The following is a 19,142-nucleotide window of genomic DNA, read 5'->3' on the forward strand; positions in this document are numbered from 1 at the left end:
TGTATTAAGGAAGGCCTGCTGAGAATTTGGGGGCTTCCTCTGTGGCTCAGGGGTAAAGAATCCACCTGCCAATGCAGGAGATGCAAGTTTGATCCCTAGGTCGGGAAGATCCCCTGGAGATCACTCCAGTATTCTTGCCTGGGAAATCCCATGGACAGAGGAGCCTGGTGGGCTGCAGTCCATGGGGTCACAGAGAGTTGGACATGACTGAACGCCTGAGCACGTGCAGAGAATCTGATGAGCATCACCCCTTCATCCAGAAAAATACACCTACCCACAAAATCGCATCCACATTTCAGGGAGCTCATGGACCCCTGAAGTCCATTCATGAGTGCCAGCACAAGGAAGGCTATGTTATATCCATAGCAGAACCTCCTTTGAGGGGCCCTCTGGGAGGGAGAGGCTTAATGAAGGAAATGACACTTCCTCCGGTTTTTTACTAATTGAAGTCTAGTTTTCAAATTTTAAAAATGATTTTTATTGAAGTATAGCTGATTTACAATGTTGTGTTAGTTTCAGATGTATAGCACAGTGATTCAATTATACATATATATCTACTCTTTTTCAGATTCTCTTCTATTATATATTATAAGATACTGATTATAGTTCCCTATGCTATTCGGTAGGTCCTTGTTGCTTATGTATTTTATATATCGTACTGTGTGTCTGTTAATTCCAAACTCCTAATTTAGCCACCCCTTTCCCCCTTTGGTAAGCATAAGTTTGTTTCCTGTGTCTGTGAGTCTGTTTCCTCGATTTAATGACTGGTCAGCGATGGGGTCGGGGGAGGGCTGTGTGATCCTGCCAGTGTCGACAGGTTGGCAGGGTTTCCTCCTGGGCCCAGGTGCCTTGGCACTTATCCTTAGCACTCCCCAACTCTGTCACTTATTACCCCCTAAAAGAAACCCCCCCAAGAAAGAATTTTCATTGAAACAGCATTTAACCTCTCTGGCAGCTTGAGTTTTAAAATGCCAAGTTCAAAATCGCACACAACCTGCTCCCTCTTTGCAGCTCCCAGGTCAGGCTGGTCTTGCCAAGTGGAAACTCGCTTTCCCGGCATTCTCTGCCCAGAAGGCTGCTCAGGTGTTCGAGATCTTTGTCACCAACAGTGTGTCCTGTCTCAGTTCCCCAACAGACGACTTTTCTTCATTTAACCGGAAAAGAGCCAACTGGAGGAACTGCCACGGCAAGCACTGACAGACACTAGACACACTCCACGTTACGTAGGTGAAGAAATAGCGACCTGGAGTCCCTGTGGATGGTGGGTGGACCTGGGGATCCACAGGACAAACCTGACCTGTCCTGTGGTCCAACGGGAGAGGTGGATCCATTCACCTGTCCATCAGAGTTCTACTGGTTGTCATTTGCTCCCAATTCTCCTCCCTCCTTTTCTTCCTGCCCATCCATCACCAGGCAATGGGAAGCCAAGACTATTTATTACACCTCTCGTATAAGTTTTGCTGAGGGAAGGAACTGATGGTACTGGGGCTTCTTGTTCCAAATGCACAGATGCCTAAAGATATGCAATCCAAGTTGGGCAAATCAGGTCAAATTTTAAGCACATTGCAGCAAATTTTCAATATAATGGAGCCATTCACCAATACTTGCTTTAAAAAAAAATCCCTCTTAAGTGCCAATAAATAACAACTCATTTTTGTACCTGTATCCAAGTGAGGATTTTTATATTATGGAATTGTCTTGAAGTAAGGCATATTTCTGTGTGCTAATGATGTCAATTTTATCCTTGTCAAGCTCTACTATTGGATGGCAAGACCCCGGGAAGTGTCAGAAATAGTCTTCAAACAGAAATGAGAAAGCTAAGTACATAGCAAGGGTTTTCATCTTATACTCAATATTTTGGAGGGCGTTTGTGGTCAGGATGAAAGACCTTCTAACTTGAGCTGAAATGCTGGGTAAGTCACTTTTCTCTATGTGCCTGTTTCTTGATCTTTCCAGTGGAACTACTTTGACCTTACCGGGTCAAGGTGAATACTGGTACAGTGAGTGGAGTGTTATACAAGGCTCTGGTCCCATATGGCCAGAACTTTCCCTCCTTTATTCATCTTGTACAGGGCATCTGGGGGTGACAGTTCAGGATAAACTTTGGATTGAGTGCCTTATGAGTAGAACCTCATAAACTTAATGAGCTTCCTTTAAGATCCCCAGAAACAAACAAACAAAAACAACTCTTTTCTGCCAAGTTCATCTTTTCCTTTTTATTGACTTAAAATGCTTTCCCAAAGAGAAGCTCTAGCTCACAGGTCCTGAGTTCCAGGTGTGCAGAGAATTTTGAAACAAGGCCCTTGCTGGCTCTCTTATTTACAGGCCTTTGCCGTTGTTGAAGTTCATCTGATTAGTGACAGAGGGAGTCCCACTTGATTAATTTTCACAAATGGCCATTCGCTGTTACATGTTTATCATTCAGGAGGGGCACAGAAAAGCCCTGTAGCCCCTAAAAGATGCTAGTTCCCCAGATGGCAGTGGGAGGCTTCTACAGAGTGACAACTGGGACAGTAACTGCGTGTGTGCTCAGGTGCTGAGTCGTGGCCCACTCTTTGCAACCCTATGGACTATTATAGTCCACCAGGCTCCTCCATCCATGGGATTTTCCCAGGCAAAAATACTGCAGTGGGTTGCCATTTCTATCTCCAGGAGCTCTTCCCAACCCAGTGACAATAATTACTATCAACCGCCCCCTCACCCCTGCACTGCATGGGGTGTTCTCCATACAGCACAATCCGCCCCCCCAACCCCTTTTATTATACCTATAGAGAAACAGATACGGAGAGGTTATTTGTCCCAGGCTTGATATTTCAAAACCTCCAATCCAATCATTTCTTTCCTACAAATTTAAAGTTTGTTGATTTGAGGAGAAGATTTTAGAGCTCTTATCAGGGCTTTCCAGGGCCATAGAAAACATATTATTTACCCTTCCACTAAGTTCCTGGGAATAACTGGTTTGTGGAAGCCTGGTTTGGAAGCTTTCAACAGGGGTTCTGATCTTTGCAAAGTGGATATGGTATTTGGAAAAGCCCTTTATGGAGTGGGCACTTAGCAAATCTGGTTCCTTTCCTGTTTTTTGGCTTTTCATTTGGATCAATGAAAATTCGTCTCCTTCTAAATTCTCATCTCCAGAGAAAGATCTGCAGAACGCCCTCCAAGCCAAGATTCAGGGACTAACCCCAACTGGCAGGAACCCTTCACTTCATAAGAATAAGACATTTTTGGAGGATAGTCAGATGTTTCCAGAAGGGAGGTCACACGGGTAAGGTGTATGTTAGTGCTTACTTCTGTTACAGCCTCAGTTACCTAAGCAAGGAGAAGGCAGGTGATGATAATGATGAAGTGTTTCTTAGAAACCGTGTGTTTTAAAGGAATGCTCTTTTCTTCGGTGCCTGCAGGAGCAGTCCTCTCCCCTTTGTTCTCTTTCCTTCCTGTGTTTTCCTTGTGGGGAACTCGCAGATTCAGGAGGCATTAATCAAGGTCCCACCATTGGGACACTAGGAACCCACCATATGTTGGGGAGGGTATCCGGAAGCTTAGAGCTGTTACTCGTTATTACAGAGAATATTAAAAGGATTAAATCTTACTTCCCATTATACTCGGGCTCAAATTGCAGCTATATTTCAATGCAAAAATTGCAGCATCGCTTAAGGAAATTGTCTCTGTTTTCCTGAAATCTATTAACAGAGATTAAACCTCCAGGTCTTGTATTTTGGCTACTTAATTCACTCCGTGGGTTGAAAACGCCAGGCTTAGTTACATTCTTTGGTCTAAACTTAAAAAATGAGTGAAAAACCTATGGTAAGACAAATAAATTCACATTCCTTTATGAAACAAAATGGAAGCTACAAATTACTCCTGCATTTACATTTCAAAAGATATCCATTCCTCTCCCAGCTTACCTGCCAAGACTTGAATTCACCATGGGACCTCTATTCAACCTGGAGGAATTACTGTTATGCCCAGCACTAGCTAGAAACGGATGTTGAGAAGAATGTTCTCGTAAGATTAATGAGTTTCTCTGTTTCAGTGATGCCAAGAAAGAGACTCTGTTGATACTGTCCAGCATCATCCGCAGATACCTGACATTCACTTTTCTTAAATCCGAGAAGTTGAGAGGAGCTGCTCTATTCTCATTTCATTCCCGGCTGCCTTGTTAAAATCACTGAGGCTCAAGAAGCTTAATTTACTTGCCAAAGGTCTCATGCTCAGTATGGCAGAGTTGGACTCAAACCTGTTGTGCCTGACTGTAGCAGGGTCCATGGCGAATATGGGGTGTCACCTTAGCACTGGTCAGGATATAGATCCTGGGTGGTACAGGTCCTTGAAGTTAGATACATCATTGGTGCTTAGAGAGAAATCGAGTTCTTTCACATCAGTAAGCAAAGGAGGTCACTGTCATCAACAAAGGCAGCCACCAGGGATGGTGAGCCCTGAGGGAACTCAGGAAGGAAAGAATACCTGCCATCTAGCTGCCCTCAGACTGCAGCCACTCCCAGTGGTGAGCCCTGAGGGGACTCCGGATGTGAAAACACAGGATACTGGCCCAAGATAGCTGAGGTCATATCAAAGGAATGACTTCCATGAGCCCAGACTCTCGTATCTTCCCATACAGAGAAAAGCACTAGATTCCTTAACTTGGGATATCTGGTTTTCTTTAACCTGGCTCCTTCCCTCACTTCCATGGATCAGTTCTCCCAGAGTTACTTGAGATGCTATCTCCTGGGCTTGAAGTCCTAAAAATTCCCACTGAATAAAACATAACTCTCAACTTTTAGACTGTGAATATTCTTTTAAGCCTTACAGGTCCTTTAGGAAGTTAGATGCATTGTTGGTGCTTAGCAGAAGTTTGCTGAATAAATAAATAAATGCAGAGGTGAGTAGGAGGAGTCTCCCCTCACATTCCAGACATTGTATCCTGTGCCCCACTCTCCCACAGCCCCTCCTCTGGAGTTTCTGGCAGGCTGGGCCTACTTCTTCCAAAGCACTTATTCAACATGCTCACTTCTCCCGTGTGCCTGCAGAAAGTCAAGACTTCACAATGGGAGCTCAACAAATGTCGGATGAACCACACAAGGAGCTTCTAAGACATACATCTCCTATATTAGTTCACCAATAACCCAAGACCCAAGGACAATCTGCTCAGGAATGACCCCTGCATACAGAAGTGCACCCTGAGGCTGACATTCCCAGTGATCTTTGCCCAGCTTGTTGGTCTGGAAAACCAAGAGCAGGCATTTGTGGAGGAGAGTTCGTGGTAGTGAATCCAGTCAGATTTGGTGTAACATCTGCGGCATGCAACAGACTCCTCAGGAACAAGATCAGACCCTTGAGTGGATGTTATGCCCACACCCAGGGAGAAAAACAGTGATCAGGACATTTGCATAAGGGTGAAAAAGGATGGATTTGATTACATCAGGTGTTCTGCTTTGAGTAAGTCATTCGTTTACTCCGAATTTCCTGACCTTTTATCCAACTCTGTCCTCTTCCACTCAAATTCCACCACTGTCCTGGGTGACTTGAACTTCTCCATGGACATGAGCTCTCACTCAGGCCTTTCAACAACTCATTCTCAATGTCAAGGCTGTTCCTTTCCTCTCTGGGTTTTGTCATTTCTCAGAACTGCTCCACCACCTCAATCTCAAAGTCAGACAACAAAGCTCTGGCTGCAGATTCCAACTCTTTTTTCATGAGTTACTACATCCAGCTCCTGTGTGCCCTTTCTCTCTGTTCTTTCCCCCCTCTCCTAGCTTACCTCTTCCTTGTCCAGCTCAGGCACCAGGGTCAGTCACATTAGCCCTACTGTGACCACTAGTCTTAATTTCTTTGCTCCATACTCCTCCTCACCCACCATTGATATCACCAACCACATTACTGCTGCTACTCCAGGGCTCCCATGGGAAGCTCTTGGTGCCAAGGTGACCTGACCCACCACAGGTCTCTGCCCTTTCTGACAACTCCTTTCTATCAGCATTAAAAACAAGGGAAGATAACCTGCATTCACTTCTGGGTCTTTCCCTCTTTCTTTACACTCCTCACAGCCAAGTATCTACAAAGAGCAGTCTCCCCATGCTTCCCCCACTGCCTCAAGCTCTGACCCACCAATGGTGGTGCATCAAAGGCCTGCATGGTCCAGTATGACAGTCACTGGACACACGCAGCTATGTAAATGAAAATCAACAAAAATAAGGAGAAACCAGTTTATAGAAACCACATTTCAAGTGCTCCACAGCCCCACGTGGCACAGACATGGAGCATTTCCACCACTGCAGGAAGGTCTATTGGATGGTGTTGGTCTATGCCACTCCCAAAAGCTTGCTCCTCATTCTGGTCCTCCTGCTTTAATAATCTCTCTCATGTACCACATGATCGAAACCTTTTATAAGGCACTGTCACTGTGGATTCCTCCTCCTTAGATGCTCCAGTCTGTACACTTCCATTCAGGGACTAAGCCTTGACACTTCTTTCTCTATCCACATCCACCCATCTTGGCAGCCAGCATCCTCAGCATGGTTCTCCAACAGCTCCTCTGTTATACCAGCGGCTTAATATTCAGTTCCCACATTCTCTATGTGGCAGACAGTAGGCCTTTCTAAAAATGCATAGTAGAGCTTATCCCCACGTTAAAGTCCATCAACGATTTCATTTGCCTTGGGGATAAAGGTCAACCTTGTCAACAGCGCAGCAACTCTTCTGCAGCAACTCTTTCTGATCGTGTCCTTGACAGCCATCCCCTCTAGCCACAAGGGCTTCCTGCAGCCCCCAAACATGCTTCAGCCTTTGTTCACTTCCAGGCTGTTGCTCCTTTAAGTCCCTTGGTCTAAAGCACTCTCTCTTTTTTGCTAGCAAGGTAACTCTTCTGCATTCTTCATGCTTCAGGTTAATATCACATCTTTTCACCCACACTCCTGTCCCCAACCCCAGGTCAGGTGGCTCTCCCACATATCCACCCTACACCTCTACTGACTGCATCTCCAGTTTCATCACACTGAACTGTTATGTCCTTACCATCACCCATTACCCAAGTGGGGCCAAGCACAAAGCTTGACAATGTCTTGAAATCTGATTTCTCGATTGGCCCTTCATTAACTGTAATGGTGGTTATCTCATTGGGTACTGCAGGAAACGGAATCGGGCCCAGTGCAAAGACTTCTCTGATAAGCCACTTTTAATTAAAAGATGAAACTGTGGCATATCCTTCTAGAGCCACTTTCTAAACTCTGATGTGTGACCCAGTTCGACAATACAATCAATATAGTTGGTCATGACCCACTATTTTAAAAGAATGAAATAGAATAGACAATATCAGAGCACATCACACACATTAATGGTGAATATTTTTCATGAAATCTTTGCTTCAGTTGTATTTATGCATATGTATGCACTGGGCCACAATATAAAGTTTATCTCTTGCTGTAGATTATAATCACAGAAGTTGAAAAATACTTGTTTAGATAATGTTTGAGCTTTAGAGCAACATACAGTGATCTTAATGGTGTCACATCACACATGCTCTATAATTTTCCATTTCTGTCTTTAAGTGTCTTATAATTTTCATTAACGTTTTGAAAACAACTTGCAAAATTTTTCTTACATTTAGTGTTATCAAAATTGTTCTGAAGGTTATTTTTTACTCACTACGTTGAGTCCTCAGCATGTGTTTAGAGGTACAGAGACCTCTGTAGTAATCCTGTAAATGGAGGGCTTTTTGTTTCTCTGGTCAGCTCGTAAAGGAACTCCCTAAGAGCAATGCAGGGCTCAGTTACCTGGGTATGGTCCATGGAGCTCTGAACACATTAGATGCTCAATAAATGTCAGTTTGTTGAGTGAATGTGCATGTAGAATGAAAGTAGTGAAATTGAGAAAGTGAACGTCTCTCAGTTGTGTCCGACTCTTTGCACACCCATGGACTGTACAGTCCATGGACTTCTCCAGGCCAGAATACTGGAGTGGGTGGCCGTTTCCTTCTCTGGGGATCTTCCCAACTCAGGGATCAAACCCAGGTTTCCCCACTGCAGGTGGATTCTTTACCAGCTGAGCCACCAAGGAAGCCTGCATGTGGAATGGTGTCACCATTTTCAGAAGTAAGGGTCTCCCACCTGCTACCTGATAATATACAGTCATCTGTCCATCCACCAAACCAGGGGGGAATGGGAGCATCACCACACACGCATTTTCTATCCTCCCAATGATGAGAGAAAAAACCCACCATAATTAGTACCCTGTGTAGTTAGCTCTAAAAGCCACTGTGAGTTCTAGGAAGGCCTAAAATGTTTTAGTTTGAATTACAGTTGAACTTGTTTGCACTGGGTATTACTATACCTAGAGCATTTCTATTTTCCATGAACCAGAAATAAGACAAAGATGCCATTTATGATTCTCCATGTATCCCAACGATGTGGATTGACAGTGATTAAGAAGACTCCCAGGTCTTGTCAGGGACATGGCAAAAGAGATCACAACCTTGACTGGAAGTTATTTGCTACAGGCAGAGCTAGGGCAGATGTCAAGTATTTTCCATTCCCCAGGGAGGACCTTGTCTTATTAATGGATTTAAGGGTGAATATTTTTCTTTCACATAGCAATTATATAGAATATAATCTCATTATGAAAGTAATAAACATATATTTTTTCATTCAAATTTTAAAAATGAATTTATAAAATATCATTTTTAGCCTCACTATTCAATTAATAATAGCTGATACCATTTTCTTATCTAGCTTTCCAGTATTTTCCCCTATATATATATCCCTGATAGCTCAGTTGGTAAAGAATCTGCCTGCAATTCAGGAGACCTGGGTTTGATTCCTGGGTCGGGAAGAGCCCCTTGAGATGGTAAAGACTACCCACTCCAGTATTCCAGCCTAGAGAATTCCATGGACTGTATAGTCCATGGGATTGCAGAGTTGGACACGACTGAGGGACTTTCATACATACTTTAAAAACATTTGCATATACAATATAGACTTCCTTTCTCCCTCCATTTATCATGTACCCTTTCCAAGTTTATCAATATTTTTCTTTCCAGTTTAAAGGGGTACATAAATCCTACTGAAATTAGAACCCATAATGGATTTACCTAATTCCCTGCTGATGGATGTTTGAATTGTTGCCAATTTTTCACTTTTATGAATATTTTTATAAACATTTCTATAGTTAGTCTTTGTGCTCATTCAGGTTACTATTTGGAATAAGAACTTTTTACTCTGAAGGTATAGGCCATGGTTATCTTCCTTCCCATTTTTATTTATCACTTAATGTCCACTAAGGAAGACCACAGCCTTATCATTTCAAGAAAAAAACATGTCATCCTATCTTGATCTTGGCCTTGACAAAGGGAGTTCATAGAGCAGCAGTGTGGTCCACAGGGAGAAGGTTTACCTGACTGGCTTTTCCAGCTTCTCAGCTGGTCCCAGCACTCCAGGAGAACCATGGGCTCTTCCCATCTTAGACTTAATTCCTTCTGTCCATACCAAACAATGGAATATAGGCTTTATAGCATGAAGGTCATATTTGCCTTATCTGAGAAACCCAAGGTATATAAACTAAGTCAGTTTGGAAAAATTTAAAGGATGCAAAGTTTCCATTTGGGAAGCATTATGAGAATACCTCTCTCCCCCAGCTGGCAGCCCCATAAATGAAGCATTTCACAAGCTGCTTATTGCCCAACGACACCATCAAATTCCTTTCTCTTTGGTTCCTCACTTTTCCTCCTTGTGCCAATGAAAATTCAGGGTGGCACGAAGGCACAGTTAATATCAACAAAAACGCTGTGATATCCAGGGAGTGTGCGAGTATAGGTCTAAAACCTGAACAACATTTAGCAGACCTTTCTCTTGTTTACCAAAATTAAACTTCGTAAGAAAAAAGACAACTCAAGGGATGATTCCAGTGATATGTACTCACCTGGTCATGATTGCACTGATATATGCACTCACCTGGTTATAAGCATCCAGTTCACTACTGAAGGAATAAAGAAAGAATACGTACCCAACAAACGGAGGAGGAGAAAAAGAACTCCCAGTGCGTAGGATTTGAGTTCAGGGCTGACTGTCCTACATGCGAAGAGATGAAGAAGAAAAAGAGATTCTTATCGCTTCACTTTAATTAACAGACCCCAGAGTCATTTGCTGCTGTCCATCAGAGTCCTTCCTTAGAAAATTGTTAATGGTTTTGTTCTTTTGCTTTTTTCACCTTCCCTGCCAAAAGTCTGAAAAATCACTGCAACTGCAGGGACAAGATAAGTTTAGGAATTTAGCAGTGTTTTTTATTAACTAAAACTAGTCATTTGAAGGATGGAATGCAAATTTGTTCCCAAAGTCTTCATTTAAAGGCATTTTGCATTTGCCAGCACAGGGAAACATCTTAAGTTGGTGGGTACATGTATCAGGGGAAATATCAATGGAGAAGACAGTTTCCCTTATGCTACTCAGATAGGCCAGAACCATAAACACCTCTGTCATTCTGCATCATTTTGTGAAATCAACTAGCATGGGTTGGTTCCCTAGATGGACAACTTGTGAAATAGTCCATTCATCTATATCCAGCTTTGGTACCTTTTAAACTGGAAAGGTACCTTTATTTGGCCTTCCCAGGTGGCTCAGTGGGAAAGAATCTGCCTGCAGGAGACGTGGGTTTGGTCTCTGGGTCAGGAAGACCCCCTGGAGGAGGAAATGGCAACCTGTCCCAGTATTTTTGCCTGGAGAATCCCATGGACAGAGGGGCCTGGTGGGCCACAGTCCACGGGGTCACAATGAGTTGGACACGACTGAGCGACTAACATACACACAGCTTTATATAGTCACATGCCTTTGTTTTGAATTGACTCAGTGTCCCTGGCTTTGGTTTACCCACAGCAGTCCCTGAGCAAGATCTTTTCATACATTTTCTAGAACATTCTCACGCTGTCTGGGATAAGAGTGACAGGAGGGGGGCTTGGAAATGATGCCTGATTCCAAGTAGAGAGGCCCTCACAGCTAGTCACAAATCTCTGTTAGGCCTCTTACTCTTGCAACTAGTGTTGACTCAGTGCTTGTCTTCCTCCTTGAGGCCAAGGACTATTTGTGTCTCATTCATCATCAGTGTGGTGTGTGACACACAGCACATGCTGAGTAATAAAACACAAACAAACGAAGAAAACAAGAGGCAGGGGACTTCCCTAGTGGTTCGGTGGTAAGAATCTGCCTTCCAGTGCAAAAGTCGCAGGATCGAGCCCTGGTCGGGAAACTAAGATCTCACATGCCATGGAGAGACTGAGCCTGTGCACTCTGGATCCCCAGCACCACAACCAGAGTCTGTATGCCACAACGAAAGGTCCCTGATGACACAACTAAGGCCTGACGCAGCCAAATAAACACTGAAAACAAAGAGCCCAGCGCTGGCCCCTACGTGACTTATTAAATAAGCGGTATCCGCACACCTGTGGATGTTGTTGGCAAGTACGCTTCTGTCTGGAGTAGGAGTGGAAGTGGGCCCACTGCTCTGGGATGGGACAAGGGCTGGTGCCCATAATCTGGTCTGTGGCTCAGACCGTCTGTGCCCTTGTGTCTGCCTAGAACATTTGTGAGGGCACGTACCTCCAGCTGGCCCCAGCAGCATGGAGCTATGAGGTGTACAAGGCCCCACCTAGGTCATTTAGGCCATCTGTTGCTGGTCCACTGAAAGGGAATCACATATTTCCTGAAAACCTCCAAGAGCTGTTTATCAAGCTGAGATTTGGACATGATTCAGGTCTCAGCTGACTTTCTGTATTTGGTCTGCAGCCACAACTACTGAGCTGGGTTTTTGCAGCAGAGTCAAGGGCAGAGAAAAAAAGGGGACCAGTCATTGCTAAAGGCTGTAAAGGTCATTTTTCTTGCTTTTTGGTGCCTTTTGTGTGTCAGCTGGTACGATACAACTTCATGGGAATTCCTAGCAACGAAAATAATGCAGCCACCCCAAACCCATGCCTGAGATCTGATGGGTTTTGTCCAGTGCATATTATATATAATCATCCTCCATATATAATTTAAATTCAATAGTTCATTTCATAAACACTTCTCACATTCTTAAGAATTTTCATTATTCCACTGAGCTGTGGGACTATAATTTAACTCACTATTTCAATTCAGATTTTTCTGCTATTATAGTTAACACTGTAATAAAAATCTGTCTGCATTGAGCTTTTCTTCTTGTAGAGTATTTTCTTAAGATAAGTGGCAAGGGGTAGGGTTACCTCATAAAAAAAAAACAACCCAACGTTTTTATGGCTCTTGAACTCATATTTGCCACCTTGCTTTTATGAAAGGATCACTATGTTTCTCAATGCCAACAGAAAGGTGTGACTTTACCTGTTTTGTTAGAGCCCTGCTTACAGAACTGGGTGTGAATTTTGTAAAATTACTTTTTCAAATTTAACAAGTATAAAATGGCAATTTGCTATTGTACTATTATTGCTTCTGCACATTGAAAAAGCTTTGCTAATGACTTTATAACATAAGTACTTTGTATAAATCCTTTTCCTTGTGAATTCTAACCAAGATCAGGAAATGTAGTAGACACAGAGAGGCTGGATAAAGCAGCTGCAAATGTTACATACCAGGGCTTCCCTGGTGGCTCAGTGGTAAAGAATCTGCCTGCCAGTGTAGGAGATATGGGTTCAGTCCCTCGGTCAGGAAGATCTCCCAGAGAAGGAAATGGCAACCTACTCCGGGATTCCTGCCTGGGAAATCCCATGGACAGAGGAGCCTGATATGCTACAGTCCATGGGGTCACAAACGAATTGAACACTTAGTGACTTAAACAACAACAAAACGTATATTTGTACAGGCTGCATCCAAGCACTTCATTCCTGCTTTTACCTCCAGCCCTTGGGGTTGAATTGGTTTGCTTAGATAACTACATCCCGGTAAGATGGATCTGTCTCTGCTTGGCACCTCTTCCTCTGTTAAAGATGGTCGCCAGACATGAAGCCTGCTGCTTCTGGGTTTCTCACACAAACCTAGATAACTTTGCAACTGTGTAAGTTACTCAGAAAATTACTCAATAATTCACCTTTGAGACACCTCACCCACCCCCCAGGATAGTTCCCAAGAAACAGGGAAACCCAGAATTATGGCTGACTCTCTCCAACTATCCATCTGTACAAAAGCAGTCACTGCTTGCTTCCACGAGCCACTCAGCACTGCATCACACCTTGTCAATGACCCGTTATATCTTTATAGAGTTTGCACACACATGGTCTCAGCAGGACCCAGCCCACTGCAGGAGGCAGGCAGGACCATTGACATCGCCTCCAGTTCCAGATTCAGAAACAATACTGAGCCCAAGGTCATACTGCGAATCAGTGCCCTGAGACAGGAGCCAGACACGGGGACGCGGCTATTCCCATGCCATTTTCATTTCACTCCAACAGTGTTGCTCTTTGCAAATATCAATGAAAGACTGCAGTACCTTTCAAATTACCTGCAGAGTCTGTTCCTGGTAGGACATGAAAGTGCAGTGTTTTTTCTTGGGCTGTGCTTTCTACTTTTGGCGTGAAAGTTGAAAATGTTAGTCACTCAGTCATGTCTGATTCTTTGCAACCCCACAGATTATAGCCCGCCAAGCTCCTCTGTCCATGGGGATTCTCCAGGCAAGAATACTAGAGTGGGTTGCTATTCCCTTCTCCAGGGGCTCTTCCCAATCCAGGGATTGAATCCAGATCTCCTGAATTGCAGGCAGATTCTTTACTGTCTGAGTCACCGGGGAAGCCTTACTTTTGCTGTGAGGTTTCCATCAAACATAACTGACTCCTACCAGCCTAGGGAAGCTGGCTTGCAAGACTCATACAGTCCCCAGAGTTCTGATTTCTGGGAGAACTGCAGACACAGCAGGGAGGGAGGCGGGGCGGGGCGGCTGGCTCTCTGGTCCCTGGGGCTATGCTTACCTGATGAGGATGATGACCGAAGGCGTCTGAGCCATGGCCCCGATCATGCTACAGACACACATCACACACAGAAAGGTGAGGAAGGCCTCTTGACACCCGGGACTGGGGCATTTTCCAGGAATCACGGTCGCGTTCTCAGGTGGGATGGTCATGAGGCATGCACAGCCAGTGAGATTCTGAAAGGGAAGCAGTCAGCCCTGTTAACTGGGGCTATCTCCCCTCTCCAGATCTAAAGCCATCCATCAGCTGGGTCTGCCACAGCCTGATTATGCATTCTGGAGCATTTCAATAATTAGGCCTGAATCAACGAATTAGCTTTTTTGAAGGAGGCTGCAAAACACATGCTAAATAAAGGAATATTTATGGGGAGGAGAGCTGATTTCCCCGTCTCCTGTGTATTTCATTTCTATGCCCCAGAATTCCTCGATAAGCCCACACCGTAGACAAATGTGTTGCCCACCCCCCATACGATTAGAGAGGAAATCGTGCTTCCACAATGTGATAAAACACTGGCAAATTAACAATGTAATCACTTGCCAATTTGTCCTCTCTTTTGTGCAGTTATAATTACACTGAAGTGTATTAAAAGAAGGAAATCAGGTAACCTTGGTTGCTGGTTCACTGCCCACCATGGCACCTGGGACAAAGGATGTGCACTGTTATGCGTGAAGTTGCTGGGCTTGTGGGTCCGTGAGAGGGGGCTGGCTCATGGGAGACTTCTCGAGTGGCTGAGAGAGCAGAGGGTTCAGAGATGCCAGGGAGCTTAGAGCGGATCGTGGGGAGCGAGCTGGAGACCAGCGAGGTGCATTTATTAATATATGATCAGAGAGGAGAAAGCCAAGCGGCTGCATTCCATTTGATCTTTGGGTGGATTCTTGCCCAGCTGCCCCGGCTCCCCAGCATGGTCCTGGCTCATGCTCCAGAGGAGTTTCTGATGGCGAGGGGAGGAGCAAGGGCGTAGGGAAAGACAGCGCTAGCCAACAGCCAAGCCAATTAAGGTTCGATAATAATAGTGCAGAGGTCTTTAATGAATACAAAATGAAAACAATCATAAATGATTCATTGTTTTCTTTCCAGGGCTGCTTGGCTCTCAGAGCACATGCTGGGGTAAATCCTCCTGAGGGTCAAACAAATCCTCTTTGGTTTTTACGTGCCCCCTCCTCAGCCCGTCTCCCATCCTTGTACCTCTCCTCCTCCCTCTCCCTTTCTTTCCCCGCCAGACTTAGCAGATTGGGGCTCCATCCTATATGACTGTGCCCCACAAGAAGCTTTCACCTGTGGGAAGTAGGAGGAGACACAGGGTGGGGCTGGACCCCTCTTCCTAAGCCATCTTCCCACAGCAGGGGCTTTTGTATAAACGGCCCCAATACAGCACCCAGGGGCATCTCCCGTCGTTCTGTGAAAGGTGCTGAGGCTCAGCCCCTCTGTCTCTTTGCATACATCTCTGCCCAGAGAAATCACAGATCTTCAAAACCCAGTGCTGACATTTCATTTGGCTGCAAGGCCTCCACAGACACCCCCATCTGAGCTGGCACTTCCCTCCAGGGGGACACACTCGTCACCCTATGGCAGAGACCCTTGCTATCCTTCTGGAGGAGACCTTAAGCTCCTGGGATAAGAACGCGTCATTTCTGTGATCTATCAAGCACTGTCTTATAGCACAGTGCTGAGGCGCAGTAGAGGAAACTCAGCAGGAGTTTAGGATGCAAATGGGAACAGATCTTCCTCTACTTCTATCAGGAAACAGGGCTTCTCCCTGAAAGAGCTGATTCATTGGAAGAGTCCCTGATGCTGGGAAAGACTGAGGGCAGGAGGAGAAGGGGCAACAGAGGATGAGATGGTTGGATGGCATCACCGACTCGATGGACATGAGTTTGAACAAACTCCGGGAGATAAAGCAGGACAGGCAAGCTTGGTATGCTACAGTCCATGGCGTTGCAAAGAGTCAGACACGATTTACTGACTGAATAACAAACAAGGGCTTCTCCTCAACTCAAATTGAAAATGCCACTTCCCTCTCTTCTGAGGAGAGGAAACTGATCCTTCCTCTCCCCACACCCTGAACGCTGAAGCTAAACTTTTCCAGCTGTTCATGCTCACTGCCTCCATGCTCTCGACTCACTCTAGCCGGCTTAGATTCCTACATGCAGCGATCAGATCAGCTGAGCTCACCAGCGACCTCCACAGACGACCCCTCCATCCTCTTCTCTCCCTGGAGCCCCTTGAGTGCGTGCCTGTGACCCACCGCCTTCGCGGCTTCCACGGCTCACTCTCTGGTTTCCTTTTTCCCTTCTGCATTTTCCTTGCTGGCACCTGCCCCATCTCCTACTTGAAAATGCCAGAGCTCCTTGGGGCTCTGGTCCAGATTCTCTTCCCTTCTCGCCCCTGCACTTTTCCCTAGATTGTGTTACATCCATGTGCTTTCTGATAGAGCTCCCCAGCTGGTGCTAGTGATAAAGAACCTGTCTGCCAATGCAGGAGACCTTAAGAGGTATGGGTTCAATCCCTGGGCCAGGAAGATCCCCTGGAAGAGGGTATGACAAGCCACTCCAGGATTCTTGCCTGGAGAATCAGAGGAGCCTGGAGGGCTCCAGTCCACAGGGTCACGCGGAGTTGGACACGACTGAGCAACTGAGCATGCGTGCACATGCTTTCTGATGACTCTCCTAAGTTTCATCTCTAACTCACACCCATCCCAGACCCTCCCGGGATGCCCCTTCCTAAGCCTCTGAACATGCTGAGACATCAGAACTAACTCCAGGATGAGCATCCTGTACGGGATTCTGCACTGGCATCTTGGCACTACTCTACTGTCCAGAGTGGGGAACCATCTCCTTAGGATTCCCTTCCCTGCACGATGAGAGCTGGACCAGAGGAAACACAGAAGAGATTTGTAAGTGAGGCAGGGGCTATTACTCTCAGATGGTCAGACATGGGGACAGACAAATGCGGAGGTGCCCAGAAGGAGCCGGTTGGCCCTACCATCCCTGCATGCACCCACCTTTTTTTCTGACCACCCTGCTGACAACAGAGGCCCTGTGCCCACTTCTACTGACCTGGATGCAGTCTTGCTGACGTCCCTGAGTACCCCCTTCATCTCACTGAGCAGCCCGCTGGGCACAGCTTCTGGGGAATTTCCCATAAGCCTCAGCCTGCCCACCTGAACTGATACTTCTGGGGGTGTGGTGACTTTTCTCCAGTCCTTTATCTCACTTCTTCCGGATCCCAATTCCCCAACTCTGCCACACTACATAAGCTCTATTTCCTATACTAAACCCTGTACTTCCAAGACATGTGGGTGCTGTTTTCCTGACTAAACTCTGACAGATATATACACTTCTAGCCCTCATCTCCTTTCCCTCCACTTCTCTTACCTTAGAAATGACAAACTCTATAGAAACGCGATGGTAAATTCTTGACCTCCCCCGTACTCCTATGTCAAAGCCTCCTCGTGACCGTAAGGCTAATAAGGACAGAAACCACTGTGGTTTTGATTCCTGACTTATCCATAGCTTGAGAGGACAGTATTGAATGAATGACTCAGTGAATGAATGAATGAACCCTCAAGGTCCATACATTTTACCATATCCAAAACAATGGCACCCCACTCCAGTACTCTTGCCTGGAGAATCCCATGGAGGGAGGAGCCTGGTAGGCTACAGTCCATGGGGTCGCAAAGAGTCGGACACGACTGAGCAACTTCACTTCAAACAACTAAACAGCAAAGACAAAACATCTCTCAAACCCTGCCCTAGTTCAGACCACCCCCATCCTTCTCTCTTTGGTCCCTCCTATAGCCTATGAGAAAAAAGAGATTTGGGGCTGGGGTCCTTAGAACCACGTGGACTCAGAGAGCACTCAGGTATAAACAGGAAACAGGCCCATCCATAAGGGGCTGGCTTAGACCCCAGGAACTGAGTTCTGACTCCCGTAGCCTTTAGGACTGTGATGTGATCAGCCCTCCGAATGAACTGTGTGACTGGTGAACTCTGTTTAGTTTAACGAGTACTTTGTAATTGCGACCTACACCCAGTCTTAGATTTCTGTTCTGCACCTAGGCTGTGGCTCAACTGTATTCCATTCACCATAAGAGGAAACTGCCTGGACCTCCTCTGCTCTGAGATGTGAAAATCCCCTTCTGAAGAGGGGCTTCCCTTGATCGGGCCGTGATCGTGGCCCTACTGGAATGGTACAGAAATAAGATGCCTTTATCTCAGCGACTACCCAGTCCATATGGTCCAGGTGAGGCGAACGTGTCCAGAAAGGCACGATCCCGTGAATGGTGTGAGTGAACGGCGGGGCCAAGCCATCCTGGGATGTGCAGCCAAGGCAAGGGGGAGGGGCGAGCGCACAGAGCCAGGGAGAATGGGACAGGAGTGGACCCAGGGCAGGCCGGGGTGGCCGGACAGAAATGAGGCACTTGTTGGGCTATAGGCGCTAGGAGAGGGGAGAACGGGTCCATGACCAGTGACGATACTGGCTTGCCCTGGTGCCAAGGAGAGAAGCTGGAAATGGATGTGCGTGCATGCTCAGTCGCTTCATTCCTGTCCGACTCTTTGCGACTCCATGGACTGTGGCCCACCAGGCTTCTCTGTCCATAGGATTCTCCAGGCAAGAAAACTAGAGTGGCTTGCCATGCCCTCCTCCAGAGGATCTTCCTGACCCAGGGATCAAACCCATGTCTCCTGCATTGCAGGTGGATTCTTTACCCACTGGCCACCTTGGAAGCCCCCTGAAAATGGATGGGTCCCTCCCAAAGGACCTAGGCAACTCTGTACTCATTTATTCAGATTAAACCCATTTGAGAGGAGCTGTGAAAGAGGCTGGGAAGGAGGTAAGCACTAGTGATCTGAGTGGGAACTTGGATGGGTTTCCCTCTTGGTTACAAGAGTCAATTCGACAGGATGAACAGAAAACGCAGGTGGTCCCAAGGCCTAGGATACAGGCTGGAACATTCCTAGAACCCTGCCCACAGAGAATCCAAGGGTAAATGTTAAGCTTAAGTCCGATGGCAAGGGATGGAAAAGGTCCTTTATTTGGGCCCAGGTGATACAAGAGACTGCAGATCGATCTAGAAACTTCCCTTCAGATGTCCCAGTGTGGTGGAAATAATTATCCCAGGGTGCATAATTGGAAGAGAGGACTTTCCAGCACTGGGGCTTCACCCTACAATCCCAAGTGAGCAGGGAGGAGTAGGACAGGCCTTTGCTGGTGTTGACCAGGTATGCAGGTT

At 46.0% G+C, this 19,142-nt stretch overlaps 1 protein-coding gene across 2 annotated transcripts in view; it reads right to left on the reverse strand.

Annotated features, from left to right (window-relative positions):
* The window catches only part of SLCO3A1 (solute carrier organic anion transporter family member 3A1), a 374,705-nt gene that overhangs the window by 12,222 nt on the left and 343,341 nt on the right, over nt 1-19,142 (reverse strand). For both annotated transcript variants that reach the window (XM_018066139.1, XM_018066138.1), the window contains exons 8-9: nt 13,910-14,085; nt 9,994-10,058 (exon numbers count right to left, since the gene is read on the reverse strand). In XM_018066139.1, coding sequence (XP_017921628.1) covers nt 9,994-10,058; nt 13,910-14,085 — 241 coding nt within the window. The remainder of the gene's footprint in view (nt 1-9,993; nt 10,059-13,909; nt 14,086-19,142) is intronic.

This window comes from Capra hircus, chromosome 21 (genome assembly GCF_001704415.2).
Source record: "Capra hircus breed San Clemente chromosome 21, ASM170441v1, whole genome shotgun sequence".
Lineage (NCBI taxonomy): Eukaryota > Metazoa > Chordata > Mammalia > Artiodactyla > Bovidae > Capra > Capra hircus.